This window comes from Idiotropiscis lumnitzeri, chromosome 7 (genome assembly GCF_059441095.1).
Source record: "Idiotropiscis lumnitzeri isolate Australia: NSW breed Sydney's pygmy pipehorse chromosome 7, RoL_Ilum_1.0, whole genome shotgun sequence".
Lineage (NCBI taxonomy): Eukaryota > Metazoa > Chordata > Actinopteri > Syngnathiformes > Syngnathidae > Idiotropiscis > Idiotropiscis lumnitzeri.
In genome coordinates, this window is record NC_142397.1 from 21,599,043 (window position 1) to 21,623,062 (window position 24,020).

A 24,020-nucleotide genomic window follows, 5' to 3' on the forward strand; every position below is an offset into this window, starting at 1 on the left:
TGATGTGAGGTTGGCAAAAGAAAGAGGGGGAAAAAAAAAAATCAATGACTACGAAGCTCATGGTCATTATTTTAAACACCCAAATGTGGCAGAGCCTGATGCTACGGGAGTTGTGAGAATGGACTGGGCAGCGAAGCAGACAGAGGACGAAGAACAAGACGAGGAGGAAAACTGATATGATATTCTTTGTCTCCAAACAGACTGGCCAAGCAGACTTGTTTGTTTGTGAATTTGAACAAGTTTGATAGTTAATTTGAAATTCAAGACTTTCAAAGCACTTTTTTAAACAGGGTCTTTTTGTAAGGTATGCCTGGCAGTTTGTTGCCCGCTCAAAATCAGGCATTGTTCAAGCACCTTCTGTGAACTGGCTTGCCTATTGTGTTATACCTGACTGATATAAGTTGCACTTTAAAAACCTTGGATTGTTGAACGTGTTTTATATTCAAATAAATTAAATAATGTTAAATATACATGAGCGGCACGGTGGAGAATGGTTAGCATGATGGCCAGTGCAGAGGTGCAGGGTTTGGTTCCAGTTCCGGCTCCGGCCTTCCTGTGTGGAGTTTGCATGTTGTCTCCATGTCTGCGTGGGTGTTTTTTCCAGGTACTTGGGTTTCCTCCCACATAGAACACTCCAAATTGTCCCTAGGTACGATTGTGAGTGTACTGTTTTTTTGTCTTTGTGTGCCCTGCGATTGGCTGGCAAACAGTTCACAGTGTACCCCGACTACTGCCCGGAGACAGCTGGGGTAGGCTCCAGACAAACGATGGAGAAATACATTATTTGCTACATTTTCATCATGGCCCTAAAATTCTTTGTGTTATTAGATTTTTCAACTTCGGAGCATATGTACTCCTTGGGAAAATGCTAAGCATAAAGCCCTGCTTCCAGGTTACAAAAATTGCCGGAACAATAACTCACATTACATAACAAATTAGATTGTCCTTGTGCCAAAAGTAATAAACACTCAGCGGTGAAAATACATTTTGGCGGCGTCCTCAAACGAGCACCAGACGTGGTTGATTGGTACTACTTTTTTTTCCGACCCACCAATCTCCTTTTAAGTCCCACCACTTTCACTTTTTCCTTCTATCCTGCCTGTCGTGTTTGTTTTTTTTTTTGTACAATGCCAATTTAGGCCACCAAACAATATTCCCTTCCTTCTCGTCATGATTCACCTTTCACAAAAACGTTGGCCAGGTTGGCTCATTCATTTTCCTGTACCACGATTGTATTGACCATATGTGGATGGATTTGGCCATAAAGAGGGCGGTACGTACGATTCCCCAAATTCGGTGACTTATCAAGGGAAAATGTTCGACAAGTGCGTGTACGTGCATACGGTTTGATAGGTCAGATTTTTTTCTGTACGACATTTTGGGATTTTGGGCGTACGTGTATACTTTTTTTAATGCTACGCAGTAGGGCTGCACAGTTTTGAAAAAAAAACCTAATTGCGATTATTCAGACCAATATTACAATTACGATTCGATTTGCGGTTTTTGTATTTTACACATTAAAATGCATTAAAATGCTACTGTTTGTAAAATACGTATTAAGGAGTATTAATAACAAGAGCCAAGCAGTATGTCAAGGCTGTAGCACTGTCTGTCTTTATTGTGCACTTCCGTGACTCGCTGGCACTCAGTACGGCAAGCGAGACGGACAAAAACAATCGCGGACAGTGAACATACCTCACAATACATTAAACTGTTATCCATTTCTGCTTCGACTTGCTTTATTTTATACACTCTTCAACTTTTCCTTTACACTTGTCTCTCATTTCCTCGCTCGCCACTGCAACATATCCGCTCATCTCCTCCACTGCACTCTTCCTCACGCATGCACGCGCACACCCACACGCCACACGCAAGCTTGTCACAATGCTCGCAAAACTACGATTGTGAGTCAGTTTAGTTTCAGACAAAGAATTTGATCAATATAATACAAATAACTAATGTCCCCATTTGATGAAAAGTACGAAGCGCTCTCCTCTGGCGATTATATTGTATTGTATTAGTTTTGGGGGCCTAGAAAAAGCAGCATATTCACCATTACTTGTATCAGACATGCATGATCACAGGTTACAATGTTACCATTAGTGCTGAAAAGATGCTCTGAGAGAGAACTTGCCACGAGTACGCACAAATACTTAGGAGATAGTTTTCCGATGCCAATTTCTTTCAAAATGTGAATGCTTCTGTTAGCGATCTTAGCTTAGCCCGTGAATGACCGCTAGTTGTTGCCTCCCCTGCATCTGTTTATTTTGAGTCTGTTTGACAGGATTCATACTCAAACCGGTTTTGGTGTTTTAAACGTTGAAATACGTTGGTTGTGTTGCATCTGGATCTGATACTATTTTTTCATTTTTGTCGAATCTGCTGTACGTCCAAATAATTGACGTACCGCCTGTCTATAGCGCGAGCATCTCCCTCTCCTCATCTACGGCGGCAGAAGTTACTTCCATTACATCCACTACGGTACACGGCAATGACAGAAAAAAAACAGAGGTGCACGCGTAGTGCGTTATTGTTGGACTGCGCTGACTGTTGGCACCGGAGTGCAGACGTGTTAGCCAACTCCACCAATTGGGCAGCGCTATTAAGACCCGAGCATCGACAATTCTGGTTGGCTAATACATCTGTCACTCGAATGCCAAAGGTTGGTGGAGAGAGGAAAAAATAAAAAAAAACTCACTGTCTTGCGATTAGATAATCGCACTACATCAAACCTCAATGTCGATTAGATTTTGATTTATCGTGCAGTCTTTGATAAGTGAGATTCCATCCATTCATCGATTATCCGCCGCATATCCGGGGTCGGGTCGCGGAGGCAGCAGCTTCAGCAGGGAAGCCCAGACTTCCCGCTCCCCAGCCACATCTTCCATCTTTGCTGCATCCTAATCAGATGCCCGAGCCACTTCATCTGGCTCCTCTCAACGTGGAGGAGCAGCGGCTCGACACTGAGTCCCTCCCGGATGACAAAGCTTCTCACCCTATCTTTAAGGGAGAGCCTGGACACCCTGCGGAGGAAACTCATTGCAACCACTTGTATCAGAGATCTTGTTCTTTCGGTCACAACCCACAGCTCGTGACCATAGATGAGGGCAGGAACGTAGAACCACCGGTAACTCAAGAGCTTCGCCTTTTGGCACAGCTCCCTCTTCACCACAACAGACCGATACAGCGGACGCATCACAGCGGACGCTGTACCAATCCGCCTGTCGATCTCTCGCTCCATTCTCCCCTCACTCGTAAACAAGACCCTAAGATACTTAAACTCCACCACTTGGGGCAGGATCTCCTCCCCAACCTGCAGAGGGCACTCCACCCTTTTCCGACTGAGAACCATGGTCTCAGATTTGGAGGTGCTGATCTTCATCCCAACCGCTTCACACTCGGCTGCGAACCGCTCCAGTGAGAGTTGGAGATCACGGCTTGAGGAAGCCAACAGTACCACATCATCTGCAAAAAGCAGAGATGCAATACTGAGGTTACCAAACCGGATCGCCTCATCACCTCGACTGCGCCTAGAAATTCTGTCCATAAAAGTTCTGAACAGAATCGGCGACAAAGGGCAGCCTTGGCGGAGTCCAACCCTCACTGGAAACGAATCCGACTTACTGCCGGCAATGCGGACCAAACTCTGACATCGGTGGTACAGGGACCAAACTGCCCGTATCAGGGCGCTCTGTACCCCGTACTCCCGAAGCACGCTCCACAGAACTCCCCGAGGAACATGGTCGAACGCCTTCTCCAAGTCCACAAAACACATGCACCCTCAAGGACCCTGTAGAGAGTGTAGAGCTGGTCCACTGTTCCACAGCCAGGACGAAAACCACACTGCTCCTCTTGGATCTGAGATTCAACCTCCCGACGGACCCTCCTCTCCAGTACCCCTGAGTAGACCTTACCAGGGAGGCTGAGGAGTGTGATTCCTCTATAATTGGAACACAGCTTGCGATCCCCCTTCTTAAAAAGGGGGACCACGACCCCGGTCTGCCAATCCAGAGGCACTGTCCCCGATGTCCACGCAATGTTGTAGAGGCATGTCAACCATGACAGCCCCACAACATCCAGAGCCTTTAGGAACTCCGGGCGGATCTCATCCACCCCTGGGGCCTTGCCACCGAGGAGCTTGTTAACCACCTCGGTTACTTCAGCCCCTGAGATAGGTGAGTCTACCACGGAGTCTTCAGGCTCTGCTTCCTCAATGGAAGGTGTTTCAGTAGAATTGAGGAGGTCTTCGAAGTATTCTCCCCACCGACTCACAACGTCCCGAGGGGGGAGTTGAAACACTTCCTGACAGGGTATTCTGCCAAGCGTTCCCAGCAGACCCTCACAATACGTTTGGGTCTGCCGGGTCGGACCGGCATCTTCCCCCACCATCGGAGCCAACTCACCAGCAGGTGGTGATCAGTTGACAGCTCCGCCCCTCTCTTCACCCGAGTGTCCAAAACATGCGGCCGCAAATCCGATGACACAACTACAAAGTCGATCATCGAACTGCGGCCTAGGGTGTCATGGTGCCAAGTGCACATATGGACACCCTTATGTTTGAACATGGTGTTCGTTATCGACAATCCATGACGAGCACAGAAGTCCAGTAACAGAACACCGCTCGGGTTCAGATTGGGGGGGGGGCATTTTCAAATTTCCCCATTGTGGGACTAATAAAGGACATCTTTATCTTTTATCTTTTATTCCTTCCAATCACGCCCTTCCAGGTCTCACTTTCATTACCCACGTGAGCATTGAAGTGCCCCAGCATAACGAGGGAGTCTCCAGGGGGAACGCTCTCCAGCACACCCTCCAAATACTCCAAAAGGGGCGAGGCTGTCAGTTATGAATGAATAAATAAATAAATAAATAAATGAAGAATGCCACCTTTCTTTTCACTGTCATGATCTGTGCCTGTCATGCCGCGTGTGTTTTTGTTTTTTCAGCTGTGTGGGCGTTCCTCCAGCGATCGTCTCGCGCCATGCCGTCAGGTGCTGCGAGACGCGCCCACCAGCCCCGCACCGGATTCCCATTCACTCACTGATTACGATTACACTCACTATATAATCCACCTACACTGACTACCTGGCGTCGGATTGTTGTACTACTTGCTCATGCTCCCGTACTTCGATCGTTATCTTGCTCAAGTGTTTCTTCTTGTCGCGTTTTTCTTTCATTTTGTTATCAGCTACAGCTAGGCTCGTTTTCTGTTCTCTTTTTCTGTTGATGATTGGTCTCCTCTTATCCTTCCGTGGTAAGCAATCTTCGTTAGTCATTCCTTGCCTTTTGCAAGCGTTTTTCGTTCTATAGTTATTCCTTTTTCCTGGTGCGAGTGTTTCACCAGCGCTTTACGTTCTTTCCGCCGATAGATTGGTATTATATATATTATAGCCGATAGACCCTCATAGTCCTAGATTGTTATTGGATACTGACTATATTGTGATTATAATAAAAATCTTTGTATCACCACCTTTTTTTCCCCGTGTCTGCGTTTGGAGAGTCCTGCTCAATCCTCCAGCTCTGCTGGAGGATCATAACATTCACAGGGCACACCGGACGGCGTACCAGCAGGTAAAAGTCTAAGTAATTAAATAAATACAAAAAGAAGTAATTGAATAAATACAAAAATAATGGCTGGGGAATACAAAAATAAGTTTTAATAATTTTTTTTTTTTGTTATAACATGAATTTCACTCTCTCTCTCTCTACCCGTATATATATATAAATATATATATATATTTTTTTTTTTTTCAAGCATTTTTGAAGGTGCGCCGCTACTTCGCGGATTTTCAGTTTTTGCGGGTGGTCTCGGTCCCCATTAACCGCGATAACCGAGGGTTCACTGTATAATGAAATGTGTCTTGCTGATTTTAGCATACCAATTCTCCAATTTTGTTGTACAGTCAGTACAATGACAATAAAGGCTATTCTGATTCTGAATTCAGGGAAGCATGTCTTTTTCTGTTAAAAAAAGAAATCATGAAGCAGGATGCCACAATGTCATTTATAAGATTAAATACTTTTGGCGAAGGGTTAAATCCCAGGACAGAAGGGTGCCCAAGACGTGGACGGCGGACGGCTGTGCAAAATACGGTGTCCATCTATGGTGACAAGCGCTTCCAATAACACTATCATTAGCAGTTTCCCTTCTCTTAAGGGCCATTCTGATGTTTTAGCACTTTATTTACATCTTTGGGAAATGTTAGTGTCTATTGTCATGTGACTGGCTTTCGCATTCATTCAACATGGCCACTTCTGGCATCTCTGATTGGCAGGTGGAACTTTCACCTTGTGACAACATGCAGCGACTGCTATATGATGTGATTACGCCGACATTAACCATTCATTCTCTTAATTAAAAATGACGCTGTTTTAATCAATAACCTACACACTTTAAATATGGATGAAAATGAAATTATTTTTTTCAGGTCACAAACACAATGATGGTTTGTGATTGGATCATCATGAAAGTGGAGCACGAGAAGCATTACAACAAAGATCCATCCGCTCGACCATGCTAAGATCATTTGTACATCGAAAATAGTACGGAAATAGAGGTAATTTTTCCGTGGACATTTTGTACGAAACTCGAATTGTAGTGATCCTTTGATTTGTACTTCGAGGTTCCACTGTACATTTGAACGCGTATTAACTTCTTCTGCCAGATCTTCTTTGCCACCCCCAATAACCCCACTCTCACCTCTAATTCCTAAAGCATTTAGTAATCAAGAATGCAAAGCAAAAAGAAGGCATTTGATCTGAACATGAATATGATATTGATTCTGTTCACATGAATGGGTGTTTATATGGCAAAACACAGAGCTGCCAAATGTACAGGAAATCACTGAAGGTGGGGGGCACAGCCGCCCAGGTGGGTTCCTTATAAACAATCAGGGTGCCAGACCTAAGCATATTACCGTGACACACGTATGTGAAGTGTCAATGTTTAATGTGCCTAGTAATTCACATTAGTTCACAAAGCTACAAGCTGACATTTTCATCAATGAACAGGCCGCTAATCACACTTTCACCCAGCTTCCTTCATAACCGGCTCTGCACAGGGTCTTCGGTAGTGATGCTTTTGAAATTAGTCACAATTATCTGACAGCTTAACCCATATTAGGCCTAAAACATCTGGCAAAACATCACCTAATAGTATCAACGCCTACAATATAATTGATATCTCATCTCAGCTCCTGAAGCAGAGCTGAGATGTGGCTTTCACATGAACTCAAGTTTATATTAAAAAAATAAATAAACTTACTTCATAAACAAACCAAATGTGTGAAAAAAACAGACTTCTCAACACTTGAAACACTCATCACTTGCTTTAATAAAACAAAAAAAAGTCAATGCAAGAACATTTCTACTTTCATTATAAAAATATAGTGACTAAACATAGGTTCTGTTTCAATCAAAAATGAGGGAGGGACACCCTAGAATGTTGATCATGCACTTATCCATGGGCAAAATGCCATTGACCTTAATTGACCTCAGTTCCTGAAATCAGGCAGTGAGGTAATTTAGGAACAAGCGCATTTTGCAGAGCTTGTTATCCCTGCTGACCTCTGCTGCACTGGGTTGTTCCGGAGGTGTAGATACCTGAAAATGCTGACATAGAGAGGAAATTACCTTCACTAAAAGCATAATAACAAAAATTGTGATATTATCTTTCTATATTGTAAATTAGATAAGACTATAAGACAATGTTTACATTTGTATGATGACTGGATGAAAATACTTTGCATACTAGGACTGCACAATATATCCAAAAATATCAATATCATTGCAATAAAGCCCCATGCAATATGCATATCGCAAGGACATGCATTAAATTCTATATTGAATAGTATACTTTTGCCTGATTCGGACCAATCAGGTGCAAACATTTTTTCCCTCTGCTTTATTGAACATGCGAAAAAAAAAGGACAAGGATAAACAAAAAAATCTGCATCCCCATCCAATCGGAGAACAGTATCGAAGAGCACTGTTCACACTAAATAATTTAAAAATACATATATAGGAAACATTGAAAACTGTTACAAGTGATTAGCTAAGAATACATTCAGCATGCTCATTTTGCCACATACAAAAACCATTTCTTTCATTAAATCATAAAAATGTCATTTCTTACGGTACATGTTTAAATATCGCAATATCAATATTGCACTATTCACCACACACATGAACATATATCATGTTTTTTCCAATATTGGGCAGCACTGCTACTAATACGTCTACTATATTTCCCATTAAGTCTTTAAGCAAGATGTTACACACGATACAAAATATAAATAGCACATTTATTAACCTATGTTATTATAGTTATTAGTATTATTAGTACATGTACATACTATTTATGAAAAATCAATGAAACGTTAACTAATAGAAGACAGTCAGCTATTTTTATATCATTTCAACCACACAATCGATCAGTAGTATTACTTGTCTTACCTCCATATTGCCACAAACCTGCCCCGGCCAGGAAATGTGGTAGGGAAACTGCGCCGTGAAGACATTCTTGTTCCATCTCCAGTAATGTCTTTGCGCTGGAAGCACAATAAGCACCATACCAATACCTTGCCAACGAAAGTTTTCCTCTCTTCTGCAGTCATGTGAGACCACTTTGACATCTTTGCCCTAGTCGGAGTGTCTTGGATCTGGTCACTGGAAATACTGGTGTCAGTAATAAGGTGGTAATTATCCATCCACTACATTTCAAAGCCTTCCAAATCTTCTTTCACATCCTGATATGTCAACATAAAGTCTTCATTAGACATTACGCGATCGGGGTTTTGGAGATCGAACAGCAAACAGAAGGTTTGAAAAAAAAAAAAAAAAAAAAAAAAAAAAAAACACATACCTGATCATCGATTCTATCAGAACAACTTGTATATTTACTCAACAGTCAACCTCCGTCATGGCAAAAACGCATTGGAAAAAAAACCATTTGAACCCCCAATAAAAGAAATAAAAAAAAAACTGACAAACAAAAACCTAATATGTAATGTTTATAACACCTCCTCTCTGACATAAATGAAAAACAAATTCATGAACATCACCACTCATTCAAGTTGCCAGGGCTTATGCCAAAACCTTTGCTACCTTGATTTCAATAGCTGTTTAGGCCACACAATTACTTCCTGGCAGAGCTGGGCAGTCAGTCCCGGCAACGGAACGGCCCGGCCCTCCGGCCTGCCCAGACATCCATTTTGGGAAGCGGGGGACGACTAATTCTAAAAAAGGGGTTTAATTAATCATGGCCGGAGGTGGATTTTAGTCCCACGAATCGGCCCCGTGGCATGTGATGTGGTCACGGCCAAAGGGGCAAACGAAAAAAATTGCCTCCGAACACATCGAAAGTGCCGCTACCAACTGTGCGTACTTGCTTGCATTGGGTAATATTGTTTGACTTTTCCGTGTCGACCCCGAGGTGCACAAAAAGGTGATTTGCTCATCTTACGGGGTGAGTGAAATGTTATGTTGTTCTACGTAAAATGCGGAGTAATTGCGACAGATAGGTTGAATATAGCAGCAGTTGGCAGCATGGCGTGTTTGAGATTGGCTGACTTTATCAACATGAAACAACACATAGGGTTCATTTGTGGAGAAGAACAAGAATGAGCAAAGAAGAAGGAGACGAATAAGACCATAATAAGCCCACAATAAGGTAAGCGCATTGGAATTGTAAATTAGCCAGCTCACAATCTTTAAATAATCCTGTGCCGTTAGCATCAATCAGGCAAATCAATCAATCAGGACGCGGCGTGCACGGACGCTTTTTTGGGGAGGGGTCATGAAGTGCAACAAGATCAGATTTTTGGGGTTTATTATGACAGTGACTCTGGACTGGACCAGGTTGTGTTTGCTGTAACATCTTATTCCGCAGAGCCAATCAATGACATAATTTTAATCGCTTGCGTGAATCGCGGCATTCGAGTGAAATGCAATGCATAAAATGCTAAATATCAACCAATATCGATCCACTTGATCATTTCTGCGTAAACTCTTAACCACATGTCTTAGCCACATATCACGATCAACTGGTTCCACTTGTGCAAAGTCTACAAGCGCGCTATAGTCTGCATTTGCCACGACAACTCAAAGAAATTCCAGCCTGAATACAATCCAATTTTATTTATACAGCTCTTTCACAACAACTGCAGCTGCAAAAAAAGGACTTAAGCAGAACCGTTAAAATGGCCTACTAATATTTCCCATCCATCATTTTGAATATTATAATGTTTCTCATCAACTAAAAAGTGAAAATGTGAGAACATTTCTCTATTTCCCCAGATAAAGTCCTTAAATATTTGGACCTATTATTATCTAGCAAGTGAATCATCTAAACACTTTTACTAAAATTGATGAGAACATTAACATTTAATAAAGTTCACACTTTCATCTGTTTACTCTCAAGGAGTCTTCATTTTAAGTTGTACACTTCCGAAACTTCTATTAGTATAAAGAATGTATCTTAATCCAAGCTTGCTGGCCTAAGATCATACTGTAAACGCATTGCCACAGCCATAAACTACTGTATTACAGTGCATTCTAAAGGAGAAGCTGCTCAAGTTACATAGCACAAAGGCTGTTAAAGGTGTTTTATTATTGTAATGCCTCAGGTTTTGAGACAAGAGATGCTAAGTTTACATTTATTTCTAGAAAATCAAATACAATGCGATTTGAAGAAATAAAACCTGTTGATTATATTAAAAAAAAGGAAACCAACTGGTTGGTCGGTTTAGTGAAATGCATCAAGTAAAAACATCTGAATCTTTATCTGAATACATGACAATTTTTTAATATTGAAATATTCATTAGCTGCAGCCCTACAATTCAACCTCCTTGTTATATCAAGTTTGGATTGTTTAATACAACCCTTGCTTTAGATCCCTGGAGTTTACCTGCAAAAATATTATCAAAGAAATGAAACACTCCTTAAAATGACTAGATTGGCCTTCAAATTAAGTCAGTCATTGGCATAATTTCTCTACAAAGAAAAGCTATTTTGAGCTTTGAATCGTATCACTACCAATTATTCACAATGTAATATTTTGATGAACGTTATTATTTTGTGCAGATTACTGAAAATTTGACTATATTTCCAATAATCCCAATGCATTTAGTATGTTCATTCATTAATTTATTAACTGAACCGCTTGTGCTCACTCGTGTCACGGGTCTGCTGGAGCCTATTCCAGTTGATTTCGGGCGAGAGGCGGCGTAGACCTTGAACTGGTCAGGCTGGTCAAAATGTGGAGGACAGAATTGCTGTTTAACTATAAATTATGCCAATTTCAAACTGAAATGTAAATGTGTTGATTTGAGGACACTGTGAGCTTTGTGGACGATCTATCATTTACAAACTGGGAGGAAACAACTCATAGATGTTTGTTATAAAGAAAAAAACATTATTATTTAGACAATGGGATAGGCAACTTAAATGCTGAAGGAGCCACAAATTTTCATCAGTACGACTGGGGGTCCAAATAGGACCACACACTTCCTAACAAGATTTATGCCAAAAACATATCTATTCAATTATTGACAAAATACATGCATATGTTCAAAATAAGCACGTATTTTGAACTTATGCATGTATTTTGAAACATTTCATTTTTGATAACACATTTTGCGATGCATGTATAAATGATCTACTATCCTAACCCAACAACAAACAACTGAATAACAACATAGGCCTCCAGTATTTTTTCCCAGCACAAAGGGCTCTTTTGCATTAAAATTATCAATCATGGATGGCAAAAATTGACTCATTTTGCACATTTTTTCACAAATATCAACTATGGCATTTTTTTGTATTTTATTCAGGAGCAATGTTTGTCCTGCATGTTATTCCAAATCTTCAAAAAATATTAGGTTTACTCGTCTTGTAGTATAAGTCTATACAAGCAAGCGCTACTAATCCTAGATGTCTGCCATCTAGTGGTAACTGGTGATATTACAACTTGAAACAATACAGTGGAACCCCACTATATGCAGGGGAAAGGGACAAGGCCAATAAGCTTGACGGCCATAAATATATATATTTTTCCAAACATTGGATAGAAATTCCACAAACAGATGAATTTGTGGGTGGCAAACCACAATTATGTGGGGATCCAATGTAGTGTAGTTTATGCAAGCAGTGGTGTAGGTATACAATGTTAACTGTTGGACATACTTCTAATATTTTGGTTACTGATGAGGGGCTAAATAGTATTTTTTGGAGGGGTGTTTGTAGTGGAACGAATTATACCTCAATGTGTGATGGATGTGTACTTAAGATCTATGGAAAGGCCTGCCATTAATGTGACTTTAACATCAAAATGTACTTACCAGACAACACCAAATGCACCATAGCCAATAGGCCTGTCAGGCTCTATATCAAGGTGCTGCTGCAAGTGGTGTGTGTGCTGTTGCTGCTGATGGTGGTGGTGGTGGTGGTGATGATGGTGAGCTTTGACAGTGGCAGCTTGAACTTGGGCTGGAGCCACGGCCGCCGCGGGCCCGGGGGCCTGTCCAGGGGCCGGAGAGGGGAAGTAAGGTTGCTGCTGACCGGGGTTGAGCATCACAGCGGCGGCGGCAGCAGTTGAGGTGTGCTGTTGGATGGTGTGAACGGCAGCGGCGGAGCCTGGATGCTGCAAGTGGTGTTGGCCCACGTGGTGATGGTGATGCATGTGTGGAGGTGGGAGATGCTGCAGCTGGTGGTGGTGATGAGGGTGATGGGCAGCCACGGCTGAGGAGCCACCATTATATGCAGCCATCATTTTTGTAACATTTGAAGCTGTTGTGCCACAAAGAGTCACTCACTAAATCCAAGTCAAAGTAATTATAGTGGTTACCAGGCTCCTAACAGTACAATCATTGAAACTTAGAGAGAACATAAAGACAGCACTATTGGGGGTTTAGATTCTTCGACTGTCTCCGTATCAGCCATTCTGGTTAATCTAGGAATAACCGACGAGAAAATATGACTACACAAGTGTCTTACTTCTACCAAGACCTAGTACCACCAGTACCTACTACGAATAATGGAAAACCAAAAGAAATAACTGAAAACAACCCGCCCACCCCTCAATAAATAAACACGGAGGCCCTAAATGTCCCTCATGGTCGTGTTGGTAGCCCCCCCCCTCCCTGCTGATTAAAGTCTGCGTCCTTACAGTGCGGTCTGACGCTTGTCACATGGGAAAACGAGCTCTCATCTTTTTGAAGTGTCCAAGTTTGCCAGACGCTCTGGTCCAGCACTGTTGCCGTTCCTGCCACCTGTGCTCCAGGCTGCCTGAAAATCGCATCAATTATTGCAAACGAAAGCCTCCCTCTGCGCGGAAGTGGAAGTGTGTGCAGGCCAAATAGCTACTCCGTAAACAGTGGTAATCTCCGAGCCCTAATTATCGCAGCTGATCCGGTACAGAAGAGGTGTATCCTCCCCCAGGCCCCACTACAGCAGGCAGGCAGGCCCAGGCCTTAGTGACCCACCTCACTCACATATTACACAGAACTACAGAGCTGGACGCCTTCTCGGAAATCCTCCACATTTTGACAGCGAACAAGCATCGAGCATGGATCAAAATAGCAGGAGAGAAATCTTCGCAGGCGGGCTGACTGGCAACTTACTTCCCCCATCGACAGTCTTTGGCTTTTCTAACACACACGCTGTCCTCTTGGTCTCGACAAAGTTCGCCCCAGAGCCACTGGATGGTGTTACGAAAAAGTCAAATGTTTTCAAACGCTTGCATGTGACTGAAAAGAACGCGGTACTGAACCTGACAGCTCAGTGTTAGCTCCTGGGTGTCAGTGTGTCTCCAAATCAAAACAGTAATCCATCCTTTCTTTCGAGAACGTGTCACGGAGTCTGGTTGTCATCGATGGAACGGGAAGGCACCGGGACAGAACTACACTTCCAGCCCACGACGAATACTTGTCACCGGCATGATCCGCTGTTACACTGAGAGCGATATAATGATGATGAACATTTGATCCAACATGGTGAACCGAACCTCGATAACTGGACAGTGAGATTATGGTGGGCGACCAACCAATCGGCGACAGCAGCGTCATGATGTGGCTGTAAACTACTTGATTGACACTCCAGCGAACCAATGGCTTGTGCGGGCTGCGTGACAGCGATATTACTGCGTTCTTGTGTGCCTTTGAAGCATAAAAGTAGAGCAAAGGCACTTTTACGAAGGTGTTAAACGTATCACTGACTAAATTAAGAGTCACGGTTTTTGTACGTCAGTACAATCTGTTTGATACTATGTTGACATCTATGAATATTGAATTTAGTTTTTGCTCAAAACAACCAACTTTTCATAGATATGGAAATGTTTACATATCTGTTGGGGTTGAAAGATTTTGTGAAATAATCTTAATACGACTTTTTCCCCGCTCATTATTACAACTGCAATTTATTTTTGCGATTCTTTCTTTCTTTTCTTTTCTTTGAATTTCATTAGTTAGGTTTCCTCTCAAAATGGTAAATTAACCATGAATTAATATGTGAGTCAGCTCATTTATCTACCTCAATTAAAAATGCGAATGTACTAAACACTTTGATTTACAGTCTTTGGAGTATTCCCTATGACTTCACAAAATTCTACCAAGCAAGTGTGGCGTAAGAATTAATGAATCAGTGAACATAAATAAGATTAAAACAATAATGCAAACAATCATACGGCTTTATCATTTCAACTTTTCCTGAAACTATTTTCATAAAACCATGACACGTAAATATGTGGACTTAGTTATGCACTGAAATTCTCAAGACATAAATAAATGAATAAATAAATAACTATGGATGCTGTATATAAAAATTAATCTTCCTGACCGAAACAAAACTGTGTCTTTTTTTTTCGAGTTTTTTGGTCTTGTGTCTTTTCAAACAGCAGCCTATATGATTTGAAAATTGCATTCTACTACATTGTGATGTTCGTTTGAATTCAATTAATTGTTCAGCCCAAATATCTATGAAAAATTGAGATTATCAGCGGTGGCAAGGGAAATTCTTCATTTTTACTTATTTTTCATAGAAATAATGTCTAGTAATTTCAAATGTACAGCGCCCTCCTAATTACTTGCACTCTTATTAAGATATTTTCCTAAACTTCTAACAATTCGGGGTTTTTTTCTTTTTCAAAATAAACACAACCAAAATTCATAAAAAGAAGAAAATTCAACTTTCAATTCAGGCGCATTTATTGAGTGGGGGAAAAATCTCACGTTAATAATTCTTTAACATAAAAAAAACATGTGTATGTACCACAATTATTAGCAAACCTTATGTTACTCTTTTTTTGCCATAAATAAAGCCCTTAAAATGTTCTCCTATAATGTTTCAGAAGATGGGACGATACAGAAAGTGGAATCTTCGACTATTACTTTTTGCACAATTTTTCTAAATCATCCAGCGACATGGGTCTTCTTCACTTCAGCCCACTCCACAGGTATTCAATGGGGTTGAAGTCTGAAAAAAAATCTCTACATTTTGAAAATTTCTTATTTGAGTTAACTAGATTACAGAAGAAGTCAAATGAGTTTACAAAGTGCAAAATAGAAATAGAACCCAAGTATGGTGGATGCATGTGAAGTCCCAGTACACACATAACACTATAGAGGCTAAAATTTAGTGATACCAAATACACTGGCCCACTTAAAGCACTGGGGAATTCAGTTTCACAATCTAGCCATCAACAGTACAAAAAGAAATTAATTAATGAGACTGTTTTATGCTATTTTAAAGTGTAAACATTTTTGTACAAATGTATAATGTTGTATCATACAATAAAATATCCATGTCGCAAAAACACTAGTTTACAATGTTGAAGTGTACCAAACTGTTTTCATTAACTGTCAGCATTTCTGCATTGAAGGTTTGAACAGACTTGGGAAAAACAATACATTCAGAATGGGTGCAGATTAAGAGATGGAGGAGAATATGCAGTACTGACAGCCAAGGATGAGATTTGAGGATGGGCTTCAGCTGGACTGTCGGACCCCAGGCACTTTGTTAAAGTAGATGACAGCACCGGAACAGAGTCCAGAGAAAAGTCTAATCACAACGTACAAATGAAAGTACTTGACAAAATCATGAGTACTACATTTCGTAGAAGTATAAGACTTCATATTTGTAGGCATAACATTTATTCTGCATCATTGGATGCTATAAAAATGCAACTAAAAAAATTGTGTATTTATTTACATCAGTTACATGTAGCCTATGAAATTAATCAATGGAAACATATCCATTAATTCTGCCACCATACAAGAAGAATTTACACATTGATGTAAAAGGGGGGTGCAAACATAGGTAAACAGTAGTATTACATTGAGGAAATTAATAACATGAACCGCTTCTCCTCACGCCTATCCCAACTGCCTTTGGGTGTACACCCTGAACCGGTTGCCAGACAGTCGCAGGGCACACAAAGACAAACAATCTCACCTCGGGACAATTCAGAGTGTTCAATCAATCTACAATACATGTGTTTGAAATGTGGGATGAAACCGACCGGCGCGGGGAAAAGGAAGGCCAGAGCCAGAATCAAAATCTGCACCTCCGAACGGTGAAGCAGATGTGCTAACCAGTCGTCCACTCTGCCGCTCTCGTAACATGTCATGTCATTATGCACACTGCTTATCCTGTGCTGGGGGGCGCTGGAGCCTATCCCAGTTGACTACGGGTGAAAGGCAAACTACACCCTGAACTGGTCGCCAGCCAGTCACGGGGCACACGCAGACACTATGAGTCTAAGAAATTTTGTCTCATTTACTCTTGCTCTTTTAATTGAATTAATGATAATTTTGACTTTGTGTTTTATTTGTTTGGTAATAAAGACTACATACCTTCCTTTATTTAAATTCAAAGATAATTTCTTAGTGTCAAACCAGTTTTTTATATATTTAATTCCCTTTCCACAGTAATTATAAGCTGCTTGAGGTTTTCTTCAAAGCAGCATAAAGTTGTGGCATCAGCAAATAGAGCTTTTCTTAAAACTTTAGAAACACAGCAAATGTCATTGATATAAAGTAGAAATAGTTTAGGACCAAGCACAGACCCCTGGGGCACCCCGGGACTTATCTTCAAGCTGTTTGATTTTAAATTTGTAAACTGTACATACTGATTCCTGTCATCTAGTTAACTTTTCAACCATTTATTTGCCAAACCTCTTTTACCATGCCTCTCTAACTTTTCCATTAATATAATGTGGTCGATAGTATCAAAATCTTTTTTAGGTCTATGAAAACACCAACAGTGAATTTATTTTTATCTATACTGTTTGCAATTTTTTCCACAAGTTCCATTACTGCCATAGATGAGGTCCTCTTTTCTCTGAAACTGTACTGCAATAACATGATCAATTCTATGTCCAAATAGTTTTTCAAATTTTTTTAAACTGTGGTAGCAGTGTAAATAACATTTCAAAGGTATGTCAATTATATTTCTTCAATCTTTATTTTATTGTTTGATTACTTGTGAGTATGCCATTCAGTTTGCTGTTGTGTTATAATTTTAGTTTTGATGTGACACCATCATCCACAATGGCGTGTTGACAAATGACTTTCATCCACCTCGTCAATGAATGAATGTAACAAAATGTAAGCTTATTTTGTGGCTTACAATAATAAGAGTGCAAATGTCCCTCACTGCCTTGTGAGCATCACAATATAGCAGCTAATGTAAGTAAAATTTAATTTCCATGGCTAAATATAGCAGAGGGTTAAATGAAAGAATGGAATCACATAAAATTGATGTACACAGAGTACAATTATTTTTATGCAGAAGGTCAAAAGGGTGCCCAGGTTGTGGATGGAGGACACATGACAGAATGGCAGAATAGGTTAAAGTGCCAATCTCTGCTAATAACGTTACTGTACGCTCACCAATATGGTTTTCGGACAAAACATTCTACTGAAAATGCTTTTATGCAACTTGTTAATCACACCTTATCTTCCGCGAATAGTAAGAAAATTGCCTTTGGGGTTTTTATTTTTCCGAGCTCGGGTGACTCCAAGTCTGGAGCTGATCATTTGAATCAGGTGTGTTGGAACAGGGAAGCATATAAAATAGGCAGGAAAGGGCCTCACAAGGACTGGACTTGGAGACCCCTGAAGAAAAGAATTTGATACAGTCAATCATGAAATTCTCATGTAAACGGTTAGTAGATATGAAATTAAAAAAGTTGACCTCAAGTGGTCACTATTTATCTCGACAACAGAGAAGAATTTGGTTGTTTGAATGATGGAGGTGTCACGTAAAGTTCAGTTGGTCGGTCTAGTTGTGTTTTGTTGAAAGGCCAAATTAAATTTGACTCAAGACAAATCAAAGTCTCCTGATCATCAATATACATACTGTAACACGGTGTGATCGTGAGCACGATTGGTTGTTTGTCTTTCTGTGCCAAGCGATTGGCTGGCAACCAGTCCAGGGTGTACCCCGCGCGGAGACAGCTGGGATAGGCTCCAACACGCCTGCGACCCTCGTGTGGAGAATTGGATCAGAGAATGGATGGATGGATCTTATATTTCTCTTTATTTATCATAATGTAAATTATTCAATGCTGAGAGTGAGTCAGAGGATATTATGGCTCTTGGTGGTTTAACCTGGTCTGGCCAGTGTAATTATGATTACAAATATTTCTCTTTTCTGTCAGCTTTATTTCAAATTATTAGCTATCAAATAGATCTAACTCTTAAAATATATTTAGCTCTAATATAGAATGTAATAAAAAAAAAAACATCACCCAAAAGTATTACAACAAGGATTATGAGACAGAAGTGAATGAAAATAACTCACTACTATGTTTTAAAATGTAAGAGGCAATATTTTTACAACATCGCCGCCTGGTGGATGTGTTAATGCCAACGCAATCTAGCCATTCATTCGCTGCCGGATGTTTGCTCGCTGTATTTTATGTTGAAGGGCTGGAGAGGAAGTTTTCGGCCATCTATTGCCATCCTTTCACTTTACAATAAAAGTACTTTCCTATGAGGCGTGACTGAATGCCACGTCAAGCATTCCATGCAACTTTTCAGCGTGTTTTGAGTAACCATATCAGTATGACTACTGTATAACAGACGTTTTGCTTACTGGAATAAACCACGGAGAAGTTGACAGGGGTATTGTTTTTTACGTGGAACTCCAACGCAGTCCGTACTTGTAAGGTAACTCCGTTCAAACTAACTCTTCTCCATATGACTCAAAATCAGAATGTATCGTGAACGCGAACGCATATTTAAGAATCCAATTACAGTAAGCGACTCCCTCTATCAAGTTAAATTGCAAAGATGGGTGTGATTTAGCTTGATTATAGAATGATAATTTTGCATTACCTTATAGCAAAACGGTTTCGTTGCTGCTTTATTTCCTGGAGTTATGTCCAAGTCTTTTTCGAAACATGAAACACGTTTTGAAGGTTGTTGTACTGGTTTCTTGGTGTGTCTTCTGCAAAAAAAAAAAGTGATGAGGAGACTTGGTGGTTGAACAGGAAATGTAGCTAGGTAAAAAAGTGGGTCACTGAGGGCTGAAGAGAGGAGACATGCCTACAAGGAGATGGGAGGTGAGGCAAAGGTCATACAAGAGGAATACACGACGTTTCTCGTCTTCTTGGCGGCCCTAGGCAAGAGCGACCATGTTGGCCTCCCGGCCATAAAACAAAAATATCTTTTATTTTGAATAACTCAAGTGCACAATCATGTAAGAAAACTTTAAATACAATATACCATAAAAACGCAACTGAAATATGCAATGTTTTCTGAATGACAAAAGCACAATCAAGCAAAGAATACAAAAAACAAATTAAATTAAAAAAATGTGGTATTTTGTTCTTGCTTCTTTAAATAACCCATTTAGTTTATATAGCACTTTATAATTTAAGGACAAGAATAACTGTAATTGTATTACATTTATTTGTTTTATTGCATTAAGTCATATCATATCATGATTGATTTGAAAGGAGAGCAAATCAATGTAATTTTTGTGTGAAAAAAGAGGTAAGTTGTTGTTGAAAACTTGTGCTTGACAAAAACGTAAACCTCCAGATTGGAAAAAACAATGGAGAAGCACATTTACAGTCACGCTGAAAGAATTGTGTATGCTACAGTAGTGTTACTATACACTAAATATGAAGATCTGTTTGGAATAAATAATGAGCAGCCAACTTCACAGTTCCTGATAATGTTTTTGATTATTGTGACATACTGAAAATTCAAGGAGTTATATGATACTGCCCTGTTTCAAATACAAATTAATTACTAGTTATCTTACTGTGTTTGAATAATCTAGGCCAGTGGTTCGCAACCTTTTTTCAGTGATATACCCCCTGTGTAATATTTTTTCAGCCAGGTACCTCTGAACAGCGCAAAGCATTTCTGAGTTAAAAAAAATAAGACTTAAAACATGCCATCAATGACTAACTTATTAAACTTCATAACATTTCAAACTTCATTTGTATGGGTCCACAAAAAAATAATGAACACAAAGTGTTCTCTTTTGGCTCATAGAAAGACATCTGCGACTTGAATCCAAATAACACATAATCTTCAACATGCAACCAAAATTTTGCCGACTGGTTTGGCCTTCTTTTGCATTATGCTTCAACCACGACTCCATTATTTGTGTCTACAAGTGATTGACAGGTAACGAGACAAGTTGGGTCAAACCATTCTGTTATGGGGGAGAATCGGGGTTTTTAAAATAATGAAATTGAATAACCTACTGAAAATAAAATTAGTTAAATTTATATTTACATTATATTTTCCTGAAACATTTAATTAATTAAATTTAAATACCTAAAATCAATAATTAAGTAATTTTACCTCGATAACGATAAATGCACGATAAATTTCCGCCCGTGGACCCAAATCAAAATAAATAGAGGAAATGCATATTAACTGTTTTTATTGACCAACTGGTACACATTACTTTCAATGAAAAATAAAATGATAAAAATCATTTGTATAAACATTCCAAATAGCTTGCTTTGCATGACTTGAACAATGTCACAAAGAACAGGAGAAAAGGAGTACCTCACGCAAAATCTTTTCTGCAAATAGATTGCGCCAATATGCTGTAATGCCATTTGCAAAGGCCTAGATTTGTGTAAAGGTCTCTTGTAAACAATATAAAAAATGCCATGTGCAAAGGAGCTAGTGTGGTTGGCAAATAAAATGCTAAATAAAATGAGAAAAAAGTCCATATAAATAGTGTGCATCATCGGGAAAATGTGCCGTCTCGAGTAATCTGGTGCGCAGTCGCCACTTGTCGTTTATGTAATGCACAGCCAGGCTCAAACAGGGATCCATGTTGCGACTCGACCACAAGTCGAATGTGGATGCAAAATGCTTGACACGTCTCCGCTCCCGTCCCGATGTTGTCCATTTCGGGAAGTACGGTTTGCGACAAATATTTGCGTGCCTCTTGTCGGCTACTTTCATGAGGCGTTTAAATCCTGTGCGCTCCACTGTAACTGGAGAAGTTAAATCTTTAGCTATGTGCAAGACTATCGCGTCCACCTCTTAGACGTTCTCTCGTATGGTGTCGCCTGCGTTATGGGCTGTTGTCACTGGTCAAACCTTACTTCTCCCTTTGAACTTTCAGCACAGCACGGTTGTCTTGTGGGTGGTGAAAAAGAAAAGGTTGGACACGCTTGTTTTGGGTGCTTACGACGCACTTTGCAGTTCATGTTCTTTTGCTCAAACATCGTCTTTATGGAACCCAAAACATTCCCAAACGACAGATGTCGAATTTATTTTCGGGACAAGCGCAACAGGAACAACTTCAACTAACGTTACTTTGTCTTCAGCCGTGTCGGCCGCTTCTTGATTTGAATTGCCAGCTACGACCGCGTCTGTTTTCTTTTTTTTGTTCAGCTGGGTGGAGTCACGTGACTACAGCCGCTGTAAAGGGGCATCAACATCGCCACAGACAGACAACACTTCTATTTTTTTTAACACCAGTCTTTCTTGTGGTGTAGTCACCCAACATTTTTAAACCAGCTATGGTACAACCCCTGCTAAAGAAACCTGGCCTTGATCAAGGTGTGCTGTTGAATTTCGAGATTGCCTTTTATTTCTAAAATTCTGGAAATGGTGGTGCATGTGGCTGGACGAAAAAACTAAAATTTACAGTTACCGAAATTTATTACAATAACTGACATAATTTTGCCCATGTCGGTAAATTCGGTGTTTAAAACAAAAGAAGTCTTTTCTGGCTGCGGCTATGTTCATGCCCCTTTAAGACGGCTACAACGCGTGAAGTCACGAGACTCCACCCATCTGAACAAGAAAGAAAACTGACGACGCGGTCTTAGCTGGCGATTCAAATCAAGAAGCGGCTGACACAGCTGAAGATGAAGTAACGTTAGTTGAAGTTGTTCCTGTTGTGCTTGTCCCGAAAAGAAATTCGACATCTGTCGTTTGGAAATGTTTTGGGTTCCATAAAGACGATGTTGGAGCAAAAGAACATGAACTACAAAGTGCGTCGTAAGCACCCAAAACAGCGCTTCCAACCTTTTCTTTTTCACCACCCACAAGACAACCACGCTGTTGATTTGGAACTTGCGCTAAAAGCTCAAAGTGAGAAGCAAGCTTCGACAAGTGACAACAACCCATAACGGAGGCGACACCATACAAGAGGACGTCTAAGATGTGTACGCGATAGCCTAGCACATAGCTAAACATATAGCTCATCTGCCTACAGTGGAGCGCTCTGGATTTAAACGCCTAATGAAAGTAGCTGACAAGAGGTACAAAAATATTTTTCGCAAACCGTACTTCCCAATATGGACAACATTGGGACGGGAGCTTAGACATGTCAAGCATTTTGCATCCCTGTTTGTGCCTGACTGTGCATTACATAGACGTCAAGTGGCGACTGCGCACCAGAGTACTCGAGGACGCACATTTTCCTGATGATGCAAACTGGTTTATTTAGCTTGCATTGACAACATTTTTTCATTTTATTTCGCATTTTGTTTACAGACCGCACTAGCTCCTTTGCACATGGCATTATATATATTGTTTACAAGAGACCTTTACTCAAATGTAGGCCTTTGCACATGGCATTACAGCACCTTGAAGCAAGCCATTTGCAGAAAAAGATTTTGCTGGCGCTAATCCTTTTCTCCTGTTCTTTGTGACCTTGATCACGTCATGCAAAGGAAACTATTTGAAAGGTTTATACAAATTATTTTTTATTTTTCATTGAAGGTAATGTGTACCAGTTGGTCATTAAAAAAGCAGTTAATATGCATTTCCTGTATTTTGATTTTGGTCCATGGGGAGGAATTTATCGTTATCGAGGTAATATTGCTCAATGTATCGTGATATTGATTTGAGGTCATATCGCCCAGCCCAAGTGCATATCCAGTTAAGATTGTTTTTGGATGAAGACAATTTCATGGAGGTTTTCCAGTCAGATTTCAACAAAATGTATAGCACAGCATCGGTGCTGCTGCGAGCTTTGAATGATATATCCTCCTGGCAAACGATACTGGAGACTATGTGTGTCTCGTTCGATCTAACTGCAGCGTTTGACACGGTGGTGACACAGTATTCTTCTGGCTCGTTTACAGCACCTGGTGGACATTAGTGGTAGCGGTCAAGAATGGTTTAGATCCTCTTTCACTGGTTGCTCTGAGTACTGCTCTGCCCCTTTACCGTATGTTGTTCCATAACGTTCTGCTTTGGGGCCCTTGCTGTTTTCGTTATACTTGCTGCCGCAAGGTTCCATCTTACAAAAATATGTGATTTCCTTCCGTTGCTATGCAGATGACAGTCAGATGTATGTCCCGCTGAGCAAAAACAACTTCTTTCTCCTTGAGACCACTATTGTCCTGTCTTGAGGAAATCAATATCTGGATTGTACTTAATTTCTTACATTTCAATGAAAAGAAGACAGAAGTTTTGGTGTTCGGTCCCAGTGGCCCTTCTACTTTGAACCCTGTTGACCTTGGACAGTGATTTTAAATTAGATCAACAAATCAGTGCTGTTGTTAGATCCAGCTTCTTTCATTTTA

General features: G+C 40.4%; 1 protein-coding gene across 1 annotated transcript in view; it reads right to left on the reverse strand.

The window, feature by feature from the left end:
* Positions 1-14,036, reverse strand: part of nlk2 (nemo-like kinase, type 2) — a 37,223-nt gene extending 23,187 nt beyond the window's left edge. The window contains exon 1 of the mRNA XM_088300987.1: positions 12,340-14,036. Within this exon, the coding sequence (XP_088157113.1) occupies positions 12,340-12,770 (431 nt within the window). The 5' untranslated portion in view covers positions 12,771-14,036. The remainder of the gene's footprint in view (positions 1-12,339) is intronic.
* Positions 14,037-24,020: the final 9,984 nt, after the last annotated feature.